This window comes from Teleopsis dalmanni, chromosome X, assembly GCF_002237135.1.
Source record: "Teleopsis dalmanni isolate 2A chromosome X, ASM223713v2, whole genome shotgun sequence".
In the NCBI taxonomy this organism is placed as follows: Eukaryota; Metazoa; Arthropoda; class Insecta; order Diptera; family Diopsidae; genus Teleopsis; species Teleopsis dalmanni.
The window spans coordinates 88783278-88803626 of record NC_051848.1 but is presented as its reverse complement, the minus strand read 5'-3'; the positions used below and the strand labels follow the sequence as shown (position 1 = coordinate 88803626).

The following is a 20349-nucleotide window of genomic DNA, read 5'->3' as shown; positions in this document are numbered from 1 at the left end:
TGAATATATATAATACTTAAAATAATATAAAATTATTCATTTCATTAATCATATTACAAAAAAACAATTATTCTGTGTATTTTATATTGATACTAACTCAAAAAATGTTTAAAATCTAAAAGAAAACATAAATTCAAGATTTTTACAATCATTCACAATATTATTTAATTAAATATATTTTTAAAAATATTTAATTAATTTTTTCTGTTTATTTTCTTAAGTTTTAAATGCAATTAGATTAATATTTTTATTTAATTATTTGCATATTTTATTTTATTTCAGATACACAAAAACAATATTAGCCAATTACTCATTAAAAAGCTTGCTAGAACGCTAAAAATATGTTCCCAAAAGTTCGATTTGTTTTTGCTCTGGCAACGCTTTGCTTAATAATACTTTGTCAGGACGCGTTTGCTGAGCTAGCAACTTCCGACAGTGCGTATACTTTTACAAAACTAGACTTTAAAAGAAAAAATTCCACAATTTCTTTTTTCACTTTACAGACAATTTGAACGACTTATATGAGATTATGTTACAGCGTGAGTACGCGGGTCCTATTGTTTTTCCAAATCATCAAGTTGAACGTAAAGCACAACGTTCTCCATCATTACGCTTACGTTTTGGAAGACGTACTGACCCAGATATGTTACCCGTAGAACAGAAACGTTGGTTTGGAGATGTCAATCAAAAGCCTATCCGTTCCCCATCATTACGTTTACGCTTCGGACGACGTAGTGATCCCTCTGTACCAATTCATAGTGACATGGATGCAGTTGTATTTAATGATTTAAATGATGACACTACCGGTTCTGCTGTTGCTGAAGTCGAACTTAATAATATGATAGACGGCTATGAGCGCGTACTACGTAAGCCACAACGTTTACGTTGGGGACGTAGTGTGCCTTCATCACAAAATAACTATAATGGCGAGGAAGTAAGTTGTAACAAACTTTAAACTTTAAACTTTTTAAATAATAATTTTTTCTTTCGAAAATATATTTCTCTACTCTTAGTATGAAATGTCTCAATCAATCTCACGCATTGAAGAATTTTTGAACTCATTGAGAGATACTGAAAAATTACGTAAAATTCTTTTGGCTCTAGACCAGTACAATAATGAGGCAAACGCTAATACTAAATTATTCTATAACAAGAATATGTACAACAACGATGAAAACCACGATATTGACTTAACTGTTACAGAAGATGAATTTGAACGTGAAGCACGCAGAACTGCACCATTGAGATTACGTTGGGGTCGCAGCACTGGGGGACAAAGCAGCAGCAATGGCAAAGTACGAATTAACAGAGTTGCTACAACAATAGAACCAATTTCAAAGGCAAGCAAACTTATATTTATTATTATTTTATTAGCACAAGTGTGAATAATTATTTTTGTTTTTGTTTTAAATCTCTATTTAATTTACTTTAGAATTATATATGTTTTTTATTAGCAAGGCTTAAATAGCTTATTAGAAAACAAATAAAGAAAGCACACTTAATAAAATCAATTTGCTATTTGTTTGGAGAAAAATTAATAACTATTTTCTACTTTTGGATTCCTATGTGCGCTCCTCATTCTTCTTTTTTTAACCTTCTATCAACTTCACTGAACAAAAAGTCCACTGCAGTATATAAATATAATACATTTTATGTACAAATTAATTAGTAATAAATTCCCATGAATATTTTATTTAAAAATGTTAATAAATAACACACATAAAATCTTTTCTACTATATAACAACCAATACTTCTTATTGGTGAACCAAACGTTATTAATTTTTAACACTCAATTTACGAACTCAATTTATGCAAATGTACCAATTCTCCCATTATAATTTTATTTGCAATCAACATTAAGTAATTCTTCTATTAGCAGTTGAAAAAGTGCTGCTAATATGGTACGTGCTAGGCGCTTGTTGCTTAAAAGCACTATTTTTATAACACAAAGATGTTATTTACTTTAATTTTAGTTTCAGTTTTTGGGTTACGCACTTAAAATTTATTATTTATTTATCATTAATATTAATAATACTAATAAATAAATATATATTTATTACAGTTGTATTCATTTATTTATTTCTTATAGTACAACTAAATAACTAAAATACTGTTATTAACTATATTTTTAAGTGAACTCCTTTCTTTATATTATAATAATATTAGTTATCTGATCGATTTGTTTTATTTGGAAAATGTTTTTTATATCTTCTCAACTGCTTCATATTTACTATAAAACTAAGAAGCCGTTCGTTCAAGTATTACTTAATGCACATTCTAATCATTTTAGAACACCTCTACATTATTATGGTGATACAAAAATAATATATTTGCTTAAACTGTTCATCAATTGCACTAAATATATTTTAAAAAATTATAAAAAAGTTTAATTTTGAAATAATTTAACGACGTAAATATAAAAAACAAAAAAGGAAAAATATATATTAAAAAAGAATATAAAACTGAATATGAATCAAATCTTATAAAATTCTTGAATACTACGATAAAGGATATCAATCTTGAACCTGGATTTAATATTAATATCTAATAATTCAATTATATAATTAAGTATGTAAAAAATGAATTAATATTATTAATAATTTTTATTATAAGATCAGTATTTTTACTAGCTCACCCTTTTGGCATCTATTAAGGTCAAAGAGCTTAGTACGTCTTAGTCTACGTGTTGTATCATTTGGGATGACTAATTGCATAAATTCATCATATATATACTGAATTAGTTTATTTATATTTGGATTATTTGTATTTCACCTATCAAGAATCTTAATATTTGTTTAGTTTGAACACATTGAAAAATCATCATATGGCTGTAAAAGCTTCATACCAATATCAGTATGCTGTAGTCCACATAAGTTTTGGTACTTGATTATAGGTAAAAATTTTAAGAAATTATAAGTTTTATAAGGTGTCATATAAGTTTTATTAAAAATGTAACAATTTGTTATGTATGGTTTGGTTTATGTTATTGAACGCCTGAGAAATATCTAGTCACACTGTGGAGCATACATTGTTTTTTTTTTAAAGCAATTCTCGGTTTCAAATAATTTGGGATATATTTCCTTTATCAATTTTGATCAAATCTAAACCTTCTATTGCTATTAAAAACAATTATATATATTCAAATATCTAGATTCGATAATAATAAATAAATTATTATTATTTATATAAAATAGTATTCAAGAGTAATTGATTTAATTCCCCTCTTTTTTTATAGAAACGGATATGTGATTAATATAAAAAAGTATATAAATTAATCCAAATAATGAAAAATATTTGAATTATAGAATACATGTATAAATTTTGTATTTATACATATAATAAAAAAACTAACAAATGAAAAATAAATAAATAATTTAAGTAAATAAACTATTATAAATATAATGAATTATATTAAATTTAAATCAATAAAAAAATAGAAATAAAATTTAACTAAATAAAAAGTAATAAAGGGGAATAAAATAAATGTGTATAATTAGTACACAATATATATATTGTACATGAATATATAAAATAATACAATATAATGATATAATTATATTTAGTATTGTTATGCATATTACCTACTATTATATTAAATTAAAAAAATAAACAAATAATAATATATGTTTCAGTTAAAATAATTAAAACGAACAATATCAAAATGATGTGCAAAAGTACACCAAATTACTAACCCTAGATATTACTAATCACTAATTACTAACTAGATATATTTGTATATCTATTTACAGATACCTCACAATACTGAAGAAGTGCCCAATCTTGGCCAAGACAAGAATTAAGAAAACTGAATATAACGACTTAGAGAGAACACTTAATGGACAAATGAAAACTTGATATATAAACAAAAATACTTTGAAATATTAATATTTGAAATACATATACAAATACATATATACCAATAACAAAATAATTACATATTTTTAAACTAATGTATTTGTTTATAAATATATAGATACAAGTATATTTACTTATGCATATATTTCAAAATAAGAAAACAAAAATCTATTTAAACAAACATATTAACTATTTACTATAACAGAAGCATATATTTATACATTACGTGTCCATAAACTTAAATAATATTGGAATAATTATAAAAAAATCTAAACAAAATTTCAAGGTTTTGAAGATAAAACTTATTCAGTGTTTGTTGTGTAATTTAAAAGTTTGTTGTCTCAATTATCTATATTTGTATTAGAATATATACAAAAAATATTTTTTTTATGTTTTTAAGGAAGTCTATTTAAATAGGCATGGACTATTATGAATTGTTTACAAACAATTTAAATTTTATGTAGTTTAAATTTTATTAAAGTCACATTAGATAAATATATACATATATATATTTACGTTTACATAAGTTATTACAAAATATAAAATGCATGTATATGTAAATATATATATTTATATATTAATTGCTTTATTTTTATGGAAGAGATGATATATTTGAGAAGCTTAATTTGACAATTTATATATTTAAAAAATTGACAAATGTTGGCCCCCATATAACAATTTACAATGCAAAAATATATATATTGTTACAAACAATAAAATTTCTACGCTCAAAATAACAACCGAAATAAATGGATTTTAATATATTTAAACAGTTTTACTTACCATAAGATACAAAATATGTTGAAATTACATCTATTTTTGATTGTATCAATAAATTTATGAAAAATTAAATTCAATTATTCCCAAGTAAAAAATAAGTATTAGCAAAATAAAAAAATGTTTATATGTGTATTACAATTATTAAAGGATATACTAAAATTTCCTTACAATTATCTTATTGTGCAATTATTGAGAAAAAAAACTTAAAAAAAATAATTATTAATATACTAAATTGTAGTTGAAATAAAAAAATAAATTCGTAAATGTGAACAAAACTAAAAATTAAAAAATAAAGTTACAGTCTACAAGTAAAAATAAACTATTTTATTCTCCACAAAACAAAGAATGGAACAAATACAGAATATTTACAATAAATAGAAACATTATATATATATAAGGAACGTTATATATATAACAGTAACAAAGCTAGTAAACTATTTTCAAGTTAATATTTTTTCATATATGAGAGAAAAATATTAATGCAATAAAAACTTATTTTTTATTTAACACATTTAACGCCGCTCAGAAACATTTATATGAGGTATTTCCATAAGAATTACTCACCTAATGATTTTTATAAAGAAATAATCACTGAACTCACATTTTACAGAGTGTTCCTTGTAATCAATCGGTCATATAATAGAATTTTGTTATAAGAAACATTGATCATTTACAAATCTATTCAAAAGTTATTACTAATGCCGCAGCAGAGAAATAAAATATACTGGAATTATTTTATATAGAAAAGATGTTTGATTCTATATATAAATTAGTTTCAAGTCAATTAATTTAATTGTAGTTGTTTTAATATAATATGTATTTATAAAAGGGACACAAACAAATGACCGAAGTACTCGGAGATCATCGGAGAGATTGTAAAAATGTCTTGGCTTTTAAATATTAAATCACTTCTTATTTCTTAAAAACATTAACAATATATTATTAAACAATAATTTAATTAATGTAATATAAAAGTAAAAAAAATTTATTTGACTATTCTTTTATTCTTTAATATAAGATAATTAATAATATTATATTATTTTTATATTTTTAAAAATGTATGAGTAAAATTTAAGTTATTAAATTAACTTAAATTAAATTATTAATACATTTCAATAATTTAATAATAATTTGTTACATTTTAATAATTTAATGATTTTATTAACATATTGATATTATTTGACCTTTCATAACAATTTAATATTTTCTCTTTTAAATCTCTTGGTCTATGCTTTAATTTGGTCAACGTCAACTTAAAATCCACTTTCTACTGCGGCGAGTATAACATATATATTGTGAAGCCCTCACTTTAAAATGCAATATCCCATTAATTACAAGTGGTTAAGTAATATTTTATAGGTATATGTATATTGAAGCAGAACTTGATGTAATGTCTAGGTTGTAGCGCAAGAACTGACTAGTTGTAGGGATTAACTCTAAGTATTTATAAAAAAAGATTGCTTTAAAAATAAATGGAATTAAAAAATTAAAATAAAAAATTTAACCGATTTTACCCATTTCGTGTACAGAACTCACTTTTTGCAATAGCTGAATAGTTGAAGAAGAAATATTGTATAGATTATAAATGAAAATGAATTTGTAGTATGTCGAACAACGAATAAAGAACTGTTAGTACAAGAAATAAATACAGTAATACACTATAACCACAGTTTTTTAAGAAAATGGAAATATCTAATATAATTACAAAATTACAAATCACAAAAAATTTTAAGCAAATTTTGTACACTAATTTTATAAGAAAATGAATGTTAAGGCCTTAAAGTGGGTGGTTGTTTAAATAGCCATGTGTGAAAGTTTATTTAATCTTAAAAATCTATAACCGATACAAATTGAAAACTACTTGGAGACTTAAAAGTTTTTAACTTTTTGCTGATTTTGTAAAAACTATTGGTAAGAAATTTAAAACAAAATAACTCTTAATAAATACTCTCAACTTAAGAACTGCTACGAAGATATCATTCAACTTCCAGAAAATACTTCTGATACAGTTATAACAGAAAATGTCTTAATTGATTATGCTATTTTGTGTTGGAAAATTCGTTTAATATAAAAATGTATACAGCCCCACCTTATACCAGATCAGGTAATATTAATGTCGAGCGTTTCCATCGCATTTCATTGAACTTTTGCTACTTCTGTGTTTCTTGAAAGCGCAAACTAGCTACAAATCATTCTTGGCAATATTACCTATGTATTTGTTACATATAATTACTTTTTATTCCATCACATGAAAAATATCAATCCAATTAAATACATTTTAATTTATTCATAAGTTAATCATTTAGGAGCATATATTAAATAATTTCACGATTTTATTTCAAAATCCTAGTACGCAACGTATAGTGACAACGTATTCTTTTAAAATCAGATTTTATAACCCAAATAGTTCGAAAACCTCTTTGGTATACAAAGACCTACAAAGCCAAAGACACTGTACAATTAAAAGACACATTAATCATTTTAAGTTTCATTAATTTAGTACTTAACAGACCCGTAGTAGCCAGAAATTTACTTCAAGGGAGATTTATAAGTCCCAAACTTGAAAATTTTTTAAATAATCTCCTAGATTTTTGTTTGATGAAAAATCAATCCCAATCCAATTAGCTGGATCAACACATCAAATTATAACAAGATAAGTCAGTCTATCACAGTTGATAATATTTCTTGTTAAAGAATCTGATCTGTTATGTTCTGTAGATGTTGTACTCGACAGAAAAGCCGGAAAATAAACTTCATTACAATATAAATAAGTTTCAGTTTGAAAATTATAACAATGTGTATGTGTGCATGTAGGTTATCGAGTTAATTAGGTACCAGCTTATAGTCGATTTGCTCTATAATAATTAACTTGATATAACTGAGTGTAGTTTTTTTTTCTACAAACTTCACACAATTTGATAATTGTGAGTGAACTTAGAACAGTTAAAACTGAAGCTTTAATTTACGGTCAAATTTAAAATTTCGCCTCTATTAAAAACTTCCGAACAATAGTGAAATTTTTTTTTTAATGGCCAATTAAAATAAAATTTTTCTTCCCAAAACGAAATGCTATGTAGTAAACAAGATTTGCTTGAAAATTGTTAAAAATATTATTTGAATTACTATTAAATACATACAATATTTTTTTTTGGCTTAAACATTTGCCCAAATATTAGAAATAATGAAATTTTATTGAAAAAGAAAAACAAATCGGCGTTTAATGTGTTAAAAATATCAAAATAGTAAAAATAATTATTTTGCATATATAGAAATACGTTTTCTTAAATATACGTAAATATATGTATACATAATTACATGTATACATATGGATATCATCTGTATACATGTGTACATATGGATATCTGTATATATTTAAAAATATATGTGTATACATATAATTATATATATACGTATGTACTTATGTATTAATATATATATAAAAATATTTAAATTTTTCATTTGAAGCAAACAGGATTTATCTCATAAGCTTACACTCATATATAGTACGATGTCTCTTCCAATTTTTTATCATTTAAATTTTGTTTTGTAACTGTGCATAAAGCTTATTTATATAAAATACTTAGCGTTATTTTTAAAATTTTTTCATATTTCATTAATATTGTTTTTCTAAGCAATAGATAACAATAAAAAGATTTCTTATGTATTAATATAAAAAAAAATTTATTTAAATAGCAACAGAATCATATAGTATATTTTCTAGCTGAACGTAAGTTAATATATACAAGTATTATCAGCATATATTCTCACATTAAATAAAATATCTACATAAAATATTCAATTTATAAATATTACAAAAACTATATAAATATTTTAAATAAAATAAAGAGCAGCAACAGAACAAAAAAATATATATATACACGATTGTATGTACAAATACATACAAAAATGATTGTATCAATAAAACTTATTTAAATCATGCATAAATTGTCTAATTTTATAAAATTGATTTGTCAAAAGGATCATGAAATCTCCGTTTCCTCAGTTGACGAAACAAAAATCTATACACAATCCACATTCAACAAATGTATTTAATAATACAATTTTAATCTACAAATAGCCTGCGTTGACTAATCATATAAAATAAATACTGAAGATAATTCGTAAATTAAAGGAAAAAATTTATATAAGTAGAAAAATGCCAAAGAAAATCTTATCATAAAAACAGATCTCAAAAAAAAGAGAAGTCCTAGATTTCAGTAAAAAACTGAACCGATTGTTTAAAAAGCAATATAATTGATATAATAAGCTTTTATTTTACATCAGTCCATTCTATATTATTGATTTTCTCACTCAGTGGAAAGAAAAATTAAGAATATTTGATATATATTTTTCAAAAATTTTCGGTTTTCTAGATGAAAACACATTTATTTGAAAAATAAATTTACAATTTTATTTTCTTCATATCCTTAAAACAGTAATTTACTATTTAAGGAATATATCATTTTTCAGGTACAGATTTACCTTAAAAACAAGCCTAATCATAAAGTCGGTTATAATAAGATTTATATAGAATGATTTCATAATATCAATAACATTGTTTTGCACAGGCATTATCTATAAATCAAGCGTCGTTTTTTTACGATCCACCTGTGAACTACGATTTCTATTATTTTTTACTACAAAAGCATACAAATTTATTCGTTATGTCTTACACACTTTGGTAAATTTAGACTCTCTATATGTCACAAAGAAGTCAGCGGTTAATCACGCAAAAGTCAATTGCGTGACAGATGAAAAATTTTTTCTTATAAATCTTTTGTTAAACAGGAGGGTATATACTTGAGATAATGTAAAAGTTGGAACTGAAAAACACCAAATTATCACTCATTGATAACATTCCACCAGAGTCACTAAAAGCATATCTATTAGACATAGTTGAGCCAATACATCCGCTCTTTTCGTTTTTATGAGAAAGTGGTATTTTGAACAGTAAATAAATGTCTTTTACCCTTAAAGATGTTTTCCAGCATCTTGCTCAACCCGATTACGGAAATACTAGACTCAACCTTAAGAAATCAGTGAATAAATTTCTTACATTACTCACATCGTTGAACATATTTGCGAATCTGACTCGACAGCTTAGAGAAGAATAAAATTTCGAAAACGCTATATAAAATATTATATCATTTATCAAAGCACACTACGAGGAATATGGCTGCCAACTTAAATCATATGAATATGCCTGTGTTGTTTTCAGAACCATACAAAACTTACTCCAGCGTGAGACAAGGTTGTGTCCTTGAAAGTATGTCGTTAAAAAGTGGCATAGAAAAAAACGAAGAATATCGAACTGTGTCAGTCTTGATAGAACGAAGACGAAGGTAATGATAATAAATGCGTGAAGCTTGGAAAATTTTAACATTAACAACAAAAGAAAACCTATAGACCAGTTCATCTGTCTAGGTCACGCAATCCGAGCAGCTGGGGACCACAAAAGACCACAAAAGACATGCTCATTCAAATCACCAAATCCACAACCACTTTTGTATATTTACTTAGAATAATGCCTGACTTGTTTCTCAATTTCTTTATTGCGAAACGCCACTGTTTTCGGAAGTCTAGTCGTATCAACAATGTCCATCAGTTATTTTAGTCATATACATACTAATAACATCACGCAATTATGATTGTGTTCAAGATAATTTATTTAATACATCAGATTTAATGAGACACCAACAAATTTAGCTGACGAATCTAAATAATATCATATCTATCGATTTCTTACAATATATATATGTTAACTATTCTAAAGAATCTTTCATATATTCAATATATTTCTGGTTAGAATTTTGCTGGATTTCACGTTACTTGTTGAGTCGCCATTAATTTTGAATATCTTTTGCAAAATATTCCTTCGTATTTCCTCTGTCAAATATTGTAATACTTAAGCATGTAGGTAAATATTTTACTTCGCTATCTTGACACTGGATATCAGATTTTTGTGTTTTAACAATTTTTTCCGCATTTCAAGTTTAAACTTTTACACAGTTTTTCGTCCGTTAACTTTCCTTTTTTGACGTAAACTTGCGTTGTTGAAAGTGTCATCATGAATTATAGCGTGCAGATCATTATGATATGGAGTTTCGTTGATAATATTTTTGTAACGACAGTACTTGAATTCATTATATTTCCAAGCTCCTATTCCTTCATCATTATTGGGTCTCATTTGAACTGGAAAGTTGGTATTGTTTTGTTGTGTTAGTTTTAAGACAAATGATTCATTATTTATATAGTTACTGTTATCGCAAGGCAATTGTAATATATCATCTACATTGGAACCGACGTAGTCCACGTCCATTGGTTGTGGTGACTCTCTTTCCTGATCTACATTTGAATTGACATCGTTAACATTCATGAACTCAATTGGATCTTCTACATTCGGTTCCTTAAAACAAACAAAAACTTTTAAAATATATTGTTATCAACTTAATACTCATATTTCCCTTACATTTGTATTGAAGTGATGATTTGCACAATTACAGTAAACTATCTTCTTTGACTTTTGTTTAGGTGGTTTCTGTGTATTTGTACATTTATAAGGACTCAATAAACATTTGCGCCTACGAATACAGCGACGATTTTCTTTATTTCTCGGATTATTTGCAACATTAGAAGGTGTAATTTGACCCACATTATTAAAAGTTGCGTTCACTTCATACCCTGCAGAAAGATAGACGTCGTCAATATCCATTGGCTCAACTGGATCGTCTGCTTGCACACCCTTAGAAGATATTGAAACTTAATATATGAAAATATGTCATCAATATTAAAACTAAAATTTGACTTACTTTTGTAGGCATGTGATAATGATATGTATCATCACCAAAAAATATTTCCTTAGGTTTCCGCTTACATACATTTTGTCTTCTTTTCCATTTATAAGTATCACATAAATTCCTATACCCACGACGTCTTCTTTTCTTCTTCTGATTCTTGGGAATTATCACATTTGGTTCTGGATCGATTTGCTGAGAAAGTAAGATTTGTGACTTACGCCTTGGATCGCAATTATAACGAAGTGTATCCTTATCAATACGTGTAATGATATTCATCAATTCCATATTTTTTATAGAGACTTTGATGTAAAACCTTAATCCTCTTACAGGTACCAAATTCCTCATATGATAGAGTACAGTGTTTATGAGAACAGATTCACTTAAGATCTCATTAAGGCCTTGGACCGAAGTCAAATCCTGAAGCGCATGATATACATGGCGATTAACTTTTTTTGGAACGTAAAATCTGTCCATCTTAGTGCATTTAATTTGAAAGAAGAATTATTTCAGCCCAAGCTGCTTTTAAACTTTAAAAGAATATTTAAAATTTTAATTTCACTAGTATTATAGAACATTTTAATAGTTTTTTCAGATACGTGTAAACAAAATCCAAATTGTTCAAATGTGTCCATGTGAAAACTGATATTACCTAATTTGGTCATCTAATAAGGTGAAACGAAAGTTATATTGCAAAAAGAGTAATGAGCATAAAGGAACCGACAAACACAACAAGACGACGAAAAGCAAACTGGTTGTATAGAAAATATATATGCGAATATTACTTAACTATGAATATTTCAGATAATGTGAATATTAATAAACTATATGTCATATAATAGACGATTATAACTCATATATGAACAAATATACTGTCCGTAAACTGTTTGAATAAAATTACCTTCAGGATTCAATTACCTTCAATGAATTCCACAATTCTAATACCTACATAAATAGAACATCTATGCGAAATAGAATTAAATAAATTTTTAATTTTATAAATATCTATTTTATAAATATCTGAAAGCACTCACCAGCGGGTACAAGTCGACTCACGGCCAATTTAATTAAAAAAGTAATTTTGTATAGTAATTTTTCTACTATCAAAAAATTTAAACATATTTTAAAATAAAATTTTTATCTGCATCTGTCGAATAAAAACTTTTGAATTATAATTCATATAAAAACTTATATACTATACAACGATGACGAGATTCGAAATTTTTAAGAAATCAATAAGCACTGTATCTTGGAGAAATGGCGTAGAACATTTCTCCTTGTTTTTAGTATTGGTTGCACTGCTGGTAAAGCACTGCTGGTTAAATAACAGGCAGCTACTATATTCATCAAGTGATTGACCCAGATATATATTTGCATATTTAATGTATATTTATTTATGTAATATATTGTCGGACATACCAAACACTTCAAAATCTATATTTTTTAACTAAATCAAAACGTACTCAACACAACGGCTTCAACAGTTCGGGCACAGAGAACTTATATTTAAGTGTCCACAAAATGTATGACCAATAAAAAGGTTGAAATTAACTGTTCAAATAATAGGATGCCGCGAAAAACAACAAGACGACGGAAAGCTTCCTGGTTTATAACTGTTTTAAAGAAGATAATAAAATAACACCTAGGTTATGTGACAACAAAGGAATGGAAAATCTTAATATTTTATAAATATCTGAAAACTGGCACTTACCAACTAATATTGTCGACTCAGCATCTGGCAGTCACGCCTAATTTAAATAATAAAGTAATTTTGTAATAAAGCAATTTTTCCACTATCAAAAAATTTAAACAAATTTTTAATAAGAATTTTTTATTTATCTTCATCGAATAAAAATTTTCGAGTTTTCGAGTTATATGAAAAAAATATACAATGAAAACGAGATTCATTAAAGTAAAATGTTTTTCAACAGTTGATTCAACAACAGTAGAGTTGATCACAAACCGAGTTTAAAAATATACCTGAGTGGGTATTCCAATAGACTTGTGCAATGGCAGACTTATACCTGAAACCGACTTGAGTTCAAATAATAGCCAATTGTGTTATCGCGGAACAGCGTTCTACATACGCAGACTAGAGGTGAAAGTGCGAGCAGTTTCGATAGGCACGACTCCCCTATTCCGGTAAAAGTGAATCAACTTTACGATTCTATAAATTTGAGAAAGTCCATAATTTACAGGTCAACAGTGCAGTCAGGTCGGTAAGAAAAGAGGTTCTGAAGAATTTACATCTTCTCCTAGCCAATAATGGACACTGAGGACGCTACTTGAGATGGAACACTGCTTGGCTTACTCCTCATCTGTTGATCCACAACTATAGCAAAAGTCGTTGTAGGGTAGATCCAATTTTATAGCATGACTTCCTAGTAAGCACTGATCTGATAAAACCGATTACTGCAGATCTGAGCAGGTTAAAACTTAGTTGAATTAGCTGACTAATACGTTTTTTGTCCAGTTTGAGCCAGATCAATCTCGAAATCTGACAGCAGGGTTATCTGCCCAATTTTGTTAAACTATACTCAGGTATTTGGATTTGATTGCCAGTTTTGAGGTTGAAAGTGGGACATCAAAAACTAAGAAATGCATGTCAGTGAGCCTTGGGAAACTCGTCCGCCTTACAGTTGCCCGAGATATCCTTGAGCCACGGAACCCATATGAGCTAGACAGAGACACGCTTGGTTAGCTCTTTAAGAGAAACTCAGCATTATGGAATTGTTAATAATGTGACTGTAGTGACTACCAGAATTTATTTATATTACCACTTACTTGAATTCTATTTTGTATTAATTAATTTATAGATGTTCGTAATATGACTTTAATTTAGGTCTATAGGATGTTGTAGTGTATTCCAATTAGTTATATTAAATAAGTTATGTTAAGATCAATTTATCTTAAATAAGTTATGTTAAGATCAATTTATTTTAAATAAGTTATGTTAAGAAGTTATGTTAAAAAATTTATTTTAAGAGAGCTATGTTAATGTTAAATACTTATGTTAAGAAATCTGGATTAAAAAAGTTTTGTTGAGGAAAATAATTCCAATATAACGGACTAAAAGTACTAAGAAGTGTGTATAAAAACAGAGCAAATTTAAATAAAATGATCATTTGAAATCTAAAATTTACCTTAAAAGATATCAATATAATGCTCCTATAGCGAAAATTGCTGAAATTCTGCTAAAAACAAGAATATCTTGCTGCCTTAGCGAGAATTCTTATTAGTTGGATAATCTGTTCCCTTAGCAGAAATCCCAATACATTCAAAATAATAGCTGAATATTATATATGACTTTAATTGGGGTCTATAGGATGTGATATAATTTCAAATGACTTCTTTATGGTGTTTGTATGCAACCAAGATCCCATATTTAATTGAGCTGTTCATTTTCAAAAATACAAAAATAATAATAGTCATCTTAGTATCATTGAATGTTTAGATTTTAACTCTGATCACTCACCAGTAATTCTATTAGTTTCACATAAACCAACACTAATCCATAGATCGGCAAGACTAGACCGACCGAAGCAATTTCATCTAAAATAGGAAAAATAAATCCCATATCAAGAACCTATTAATTTATTAGTAATACGTAAAGAACAGTAAATTCTACGCAGTTGACAATAAACAGGATGGCCAGTAGATCAACTAATCATCCATGGAACCTTCCCTTTCAATTTCCATTTCACCAACTAGTTAAATAACGACATGGCTTTTATACTCCAAATAAAGTAGTTCCGACATAGTCGACAGATGTAAATCGGAAGTATTTAAGATAATATCAAATCTAACAAGACACGAGATCTAACGAGATCGGCGCGTATTTTAATAATTGTATTTATTTATTTCTTATAATACAACTAAATAACTAAAATACTGTTATTAACTATATTTTTAAGTGAACTCCTTTCTTTATATTATAATAATATTAGTTATCTGATCGATTTGTTTTATTTGGAAAATGTTTTTTATATCTTCTCAACTGCTTCATATTTACTATAAAACTAAGAAGCCGTTCGTTCAAGTATTACTTAACGCACATTCTTATCATTTTAGAACCCCTCTACATTATTATGGTGATACAAAAATAATATATTTGCTTAAACTGGTCATCAATTGCACTAAATGTGTTTTAAAAAATAATAAAAAAAATTTGATTTTGAAATAAATTAACGATGTAAATAAAAAAAATATAAAAAGGAAAAATATTTATTAAAAAATAATATATATCATTTTTCAGGTGCAGATTTACCTTAAAAACAAGCCTAATCATAAAGTCGGTTATAATAAGATTTATATAGAATGATTTCATAATATCAATAACATTGTTTTGCACAGGCATTATCTATAAATCAAGCGTCGTTTTTTTACGATCCACCTGTGAACTACGATTTCTATTATTTTTTACTACAAAAGCATACAAATTTATTCGTTATGTCTTACACACTTTGGTAAATTTAGACTCTCTATATGTCACAAAGAAGTCAGCGGTTAATCACGCAAAAGTCAATTGCGTGACAGATGAAAAATTTTTTCTTATAAATCTTTTGTTAAACAGGAGGGTATATACTTGAGATAATGTAAAAGTTGGAACTGAAAAACACCAAATTATCACTCATTGATAACATTCCACCAGAGTCACTAAAAGCATATCTATTAGACATAGTTGAGCCAATACATCCGCTCTTTTCGTTTTTATGAGAAAGTGGTATTTTGAACAGTAAATAAATGTCTTTTACCCTTAAAGATGTTTTCCAGCATCTTGCTCAACCCAATTACGGAAATACTAGACTCAACCTTAAGAAATCAGTGAATAAATTTCTTACATTACTCACATCGTTGAACATATTTGCGAATCTGACTCGACAGCTTAGAGAAGAATAAAATTTCGGAAACGCTATATAAAATATTATATCATTTATCAAAGCACACTACGAGGAATATGGCTGCCAACTTAAATCATATGAATATGCCTGTGTTGTTTTCAGAACCATACAAAACTTACTCCAGCGTGAGACAAGGTTGTGTCCTTGAAAGTATGTCGTTAAAAAGTGGCATAGAAAAAAACGAAGAATATCGAACTGTGTCAGTCTTGATAGAACGAAGACGAAGGTAATGATAATAAATGCGTGAAGCTTGGAAAATTTTAACATTAACAACAAAAGAAAACCTATAGACCAGTTCATCTGTCTAGGTCACGCAATCCGAGCAGCTGGGGACCACAAAAGACCACAAAAGACATGCTCATTCAAATCACCAAATCCACAACCACTTTTGTATATTTACTTAGAATAATGCCTGACTTGTTTCTCAATTTCTTTATTGCGAAACGCCACTGTTTTCGGAAGTCTAGTCGTATCAACAATGTCCATCAGTTATTTTAGTCATATACATACTAATAACATCACGCAATTATGATTGTGTTCAAGATAATTTATTTAATACATCAGATTTAATGAGACACCAACAAATTTAGCTGACGAATCTAAATAATATCATATCTATCGATTTCTTACAATATATATATGTTAACTATTCTAAAGAATCTTTCATATATTCAATATATTTCTGGTTAGAATTTTGCTGGATTTCACGTTACTTGTTGAGTCGCCATTAATTTTGAATATCTTTTGCAAAATATTCCTTCGTATTTCCTCTGTCAAATATTGTAATACTTAAGCATGTAGGTAAATATTTTACTTCGCTATCTTGACACTGGATATCAGATTTTTGTGTTTTAACAATTTTTTCCGCATTTCAAGTTTAAACTTTTACACAGTTTTTCGTCCGTTAACTTTCCTTTTTTGACGTAAACTTGCGTTGTTGAAAGTGTCATCATGAATTATAGCGTGCAGATCATTATGATATGGAGTTTCGTTGATAATATTTTTGTAACGACAGTACTTGAATTCATTATATTTCCAAGCTCCTATTCCTTCATCATTATTGGGTCTCATTTGAACTGGAAAGTTGGTATTGTTTTGTTGTGTTAGTTTTAAGACAAATGATTCATTATTTATATAGTTACTGTTATCGCAAGGCAATTGTAATATATCATCTACATTGGAACCGACGTAGTCCACGTCCATTGGTTGTGGTGACTCTCTTTCCTGATCTACATTTGAATTGACATCGTTAACATTCATGAACTCAATTGGATCTTCTACATTCGGTTCCTTAAAACAAACAAAAACTTTTAAAATATATTGTTATCAACTTAATACTCATATTTCCCTTACATTTGTATTGAAGTGATGATTTGCACAATTACAGTAAACTATCTTCTTTGACTTTTGTTTAGGTGGTTTCTGTGTATTTGTACATTTATAAGGACTCAATAAACATTTGCGCCTACGAATACAGCGACGATTTTCTTTATTTCTCGGATTATTTGCAACATTAGAAGGTGTAATTTGACCCACATTATTAAAAGTTGCGTTCACTTCATACCCTGCAGAAAGATAGACGTCGTCAATATCCATTGGCTCAACTGGATCGTCTGCTTGCACACCCTTAGAAGATATTGAAACTTAATATATGAAAATATGTCATCAATATTAAAACTAAAATTTGACTTACTTTTGTAGGCATGTGATAATGATATGTATCATCACCAAAAAATATTTCCTTAGGTTTCCGCTTACATACATTTTGTCTTCTTTTCCATTTATAAGTATCACATAAATTCCTATACCCACGACGTCTTCTTTTCTTCTTCTGATTCTTAGGAATTATCACATTTGGTTCTGGATCGATTTGCTGAGAAAGTAAGATTTGTGACTTACGCCTTGGATCGCAATTATAACGAAGTGTATCCTTATCAATACGTGTAATGATATTCATCAATTCCATATTTTTTATAGAGACTTTGATGTAAAACCTTAATCCTCTTACAGGTACCAAATTCCTCATATGATAGAGTACAGTGTTTATGAGAACAGATTCACTTAAGATCTCATTAAGGCCTTGGACCGAAGTCAAATCCTGAAGCGCATGATATACATGGCGATTAACTTTTTTTGGAACGTAAAATCTGTCCATCTTAGTGCATTTAATTTGAAAGAAGAATTATTTCAGCCCAAGCTGCTTTTAAACTTTAAAAGAATATTTAAAATTTTAATTTCACTAGTATTATAGAACATTTTAATAGTTTTTTCAGATACGTGTAAACAAAATCCAAATTGTTCAAATGTGTCCATGTGAAAACTGATATTACCTAATTTGGTCATCTAATAAGGTGAAACGAAAGTTATATTGCAAAAAGAGTAATGAGCATAAAGGAACCGACAAACACAACAAGACGACGAAAAGCAAACTGGTTGTATAGAAAATATATATGCGAATATTACTTAACTATGAATATTTCAGATAATGTGAATATTAATAAACTATATGTCATATAATAGACGATTATAACTCATATATGAACAAATATACTGTCCGTAAACTGTTTGAATAAAATTACCTTCAGGATTCAATTACCTTCAATGAATTCCACAATTCTAATACCTACATAAATAGAACATCTAAGCGAAATAGAATTTTTAGTAGAAAATAGAAAATATTAATATTTTATAAATATCTGAAAGCACTCACCAGCGGGTACAAGTCGACTCACGGCCAATTTAATTAAAAAAGTAATTTTGTATAGTAATTTTTCTACTATCAAAAAATTTAAACATATTTTAAAATAAAATTTTTATCTGCATCTGTCGAATAAAAACTTTTGAATTATAATTCATATAAAAACTTATATACTATACAACGATGACGAGATTCGAAATTTTTAAGAAATCAATAAGCACTGTATCTTGGAGAAATGGCGTAGAACATTTCTCCTTGTTTTTAGTATTGGTTGCACTGCTGGTCAAGCACTGCTGGTTAAATAACAGGCAGCTACTATATTCATCAAGTGATTGACCCAGATATATATTTGCATATTTAATGTATATTTATTTATGTAATATATTGTCGGACATACCTAACACTTCAAAATCTATATTTTTTAACTAAATCAAAACGTACTCAACACAACGGCTTCAACAGTTCGGGCACAGAGAACTTATATTTAAGTGTCCACAAAATGTATGACCAATAAAAAGGTTGAAATTAACTGTTCAAATAATAGGATGCCGCGAAAAACAACAAGACGACGGAAAGCTTCCTGGTTTATAACTGTTTTAAAGAAGATAATAAAATAACACCTAGGTTATGTGACAACAAAGGAATGGAAAATCTTAATATTTTATAAATATCTGAAAACTGGCACTTACCAACTAATATTGTCGACTCAGCATCTGGCAGTCACGCCTAATTTAAATAATAAAGTAATTTTGTAATAAAGCAATTTTTCCACTATCAAAAAATTTAAACAAATTTTTAATAAGAATTTTTTATTTATCTTCATCGAATAAAAATTTTCGAGTTTTCGAGTTATATGAAAAAAATATACAATGAAAACGAGATTCATTAAAGTAAAATGTTTTTCAACAGTTGATTCAACAACAGTAGAGTTGATCACAAACCGAGTTTAAAAATATACCTGAGTGGGTATTCCAATAGACTTGTGCAATGGCAGACTTATACCTGAAACCGACTTGAGTTCAAATAATAGCCAATTGTGTTATCGCGGAACAGCGTTCTACATACGCAGACTAGAGGTGAAAGTGCGAGCAGTTTCGATAGGCACGACTCCCCTATTCCGGTAAAAGTGAATCAACTTTACGATTCTATAAATTTGAGAAAGTCCATAATTTACAGGTCAACAGTGCAGTCAGGTCGGTAAGAAAAGAGGTTCTGAAGAATTTACATCTTCTCCTAGCCAATAATGGACACTGAGGACGCTACTTGAGATGGAACACTGCTTGGCTTACTCCTCATCTGTTGATCCACAACTATAGCAAA

At 27.6% G+C, this 20349-nt stretch overlaps 3 protein-coding genes across 15 annotated transcripts; 1 reads left to right on the top strand and 2 right to left on the bottom strand.

Moving 5' to 3' along the window:
- Positions 1–296: 296 nt before the first annotated feature.
- On the top strand, positions 297–3901 carry LOC119662285 (short neuropeptide F). Its single transcript, XM_038071876.1, has 4 exons — positions 297–435; positions 504–934; positions 1014–1340; positions 3751–3901. Exons 1-4 carry the CDS (start codon positions 342–344, stop codon positions 3799–3801), a joined length of 903 nt encoding a protein of 300 aa, XP_037927804.1. The 5' UTR covers positions 297–341; the 3' UTR covers positions 3802–3901.
- Positions 3902–10278: 6377 nt separating this feature from the next.
- Positions 10279–13250, bottom strand: LOC119690066. 7 transcript variants are annotated; one of them, XM_038105052.1, is made up of 6 exons: positions 12465–12553; positions 12380–12392; positions 11446–11960; positions 11106–11378; positions 10895–11042; positions 10279–10828 (listed from the first exon to the last, which is right to left on the bottom strand). In XM_038105052.1, the coding sequence occupies exons 3-6, from the start codon at positions 11905–11907 to the stop codon at positions 10638–10640; spliced, it is 1074 nt and encodes a 357-aa protein (XP_037960980.1). In that variant the 5' UTR covers positions 11908–11960; positions 12380–12392; positions 12465–12553; the 3' UTR covers positions 10279–10637. The 7 variants fall into 7 exon arrangements, with proteins under 7 accessions (XP_037960980.1, XP_037960979.1, XP_037960978.1 ...); XM_038105051.1 differs by having other exon boundaries at positions 12332–12392; positions 12465–12550; XM_038105050.1 differs by having other exon boundaries at positions 12349–12392; positions 12465–12550.
- Positions 13251–16857: 3607 nt separating this feature from the next.
- Positions 16858–19827, bottom strand: LOC119661813. 7 transcript variants are annotated; one of them, XM_038071307.1, is made up of 6 exons: positions 19042–19131; positions 18959–18971; positions 18025–18539; positions 17685–17957; positions 17474–17621; positions 16858–17407 (listed from the first exon to the last, which is right to left on the bottom strand). In XM_038071307.1, exons 3-6 carry the CDS (start codon positions 18484–18486, stop codon positions 17217–17219), a joined length of 1074 nt encoding a protein of 357 aa, XP_037927235.1. In that variant the 5' UTR covers positions 18487–18539; positions 18959–18971; positions 19042–19131; the 3' UTR covers positions 16858–17216. The 7 variants fall into 7 exon arrangements, with proteins under 7 accessions (XP_037927235.1, XP_037927233.1, XP_037927234.1 ...); XM_038071305.1 differs by having other exon boundaries at positions 18911–18971; positions 19042–19129; XM_038071306.1 differs by having other exon boundaries at positions 18928–18971; positions 19042–19129.
- Positions 19828–20349: the final 522 nt, after the last annotated feature.

Coding starts and splice junctions, on each gene's coding strand:
- LOC119662285 (XM_038071876.1), top strand. CDS start 342: ATGTTCCCAAAAGTTCGATTTGTTTTTGCTCTGGCAACGCTTTGCTTA. Junction 436..503: donor TGAGCTAGCAACTTCCGACA/GTGCGTATACTT, acceptor TTCACTTTACAG/ACAATTTGAACGACTTATAT. Junction 1,341..3,750: donor CAATAGAACCAATTTCAAAG/GCAAGCAAACTT, acceptor ATCTATTTACAG/ATACCTCACAATACTGAAGA.
- LOC119690066 (XM_038105049.1), bottom strand. CDS start 11,907: ATGGACAGATTTTACGTTCCAAAAAAAGTTAATCGCCATGTATATCAT. Junction 11,043..11,105: donor ATCATCACTTCAATACAAAT/GTAAGGGAAATA, acceptor GTTTGTTTTAAG/GAACCGAATGTAGAAGATCC. Junction 10,829..10,894: donor ACAATTGCCTTGCGATAACA/GTAACTATATAA, acceptor CCAACTTTCCAG/TTCAAATGAGACCCAATAAT.
- LOC119661813 (XM_038071304.1), bottom strand. CDS start 18,486: ATGGACAGATTTTACGTTCCAAAAAAAGTTAATCGCCATGTATATCAT. Junction 17,622..17,684: donor ATCATCACTTCAATACAAAT/GTAAGGGAAATA, acceptor GTTTGTTTTAAG/GAACCGAATGTAGAAGATCC. Junction 17,408..17,473: donor ACAATTGCCTTGCGATAACA/GTAACTATATAA, acceptor CCAACTTTCCAG/TTCAAATGAGACCCAATAAT.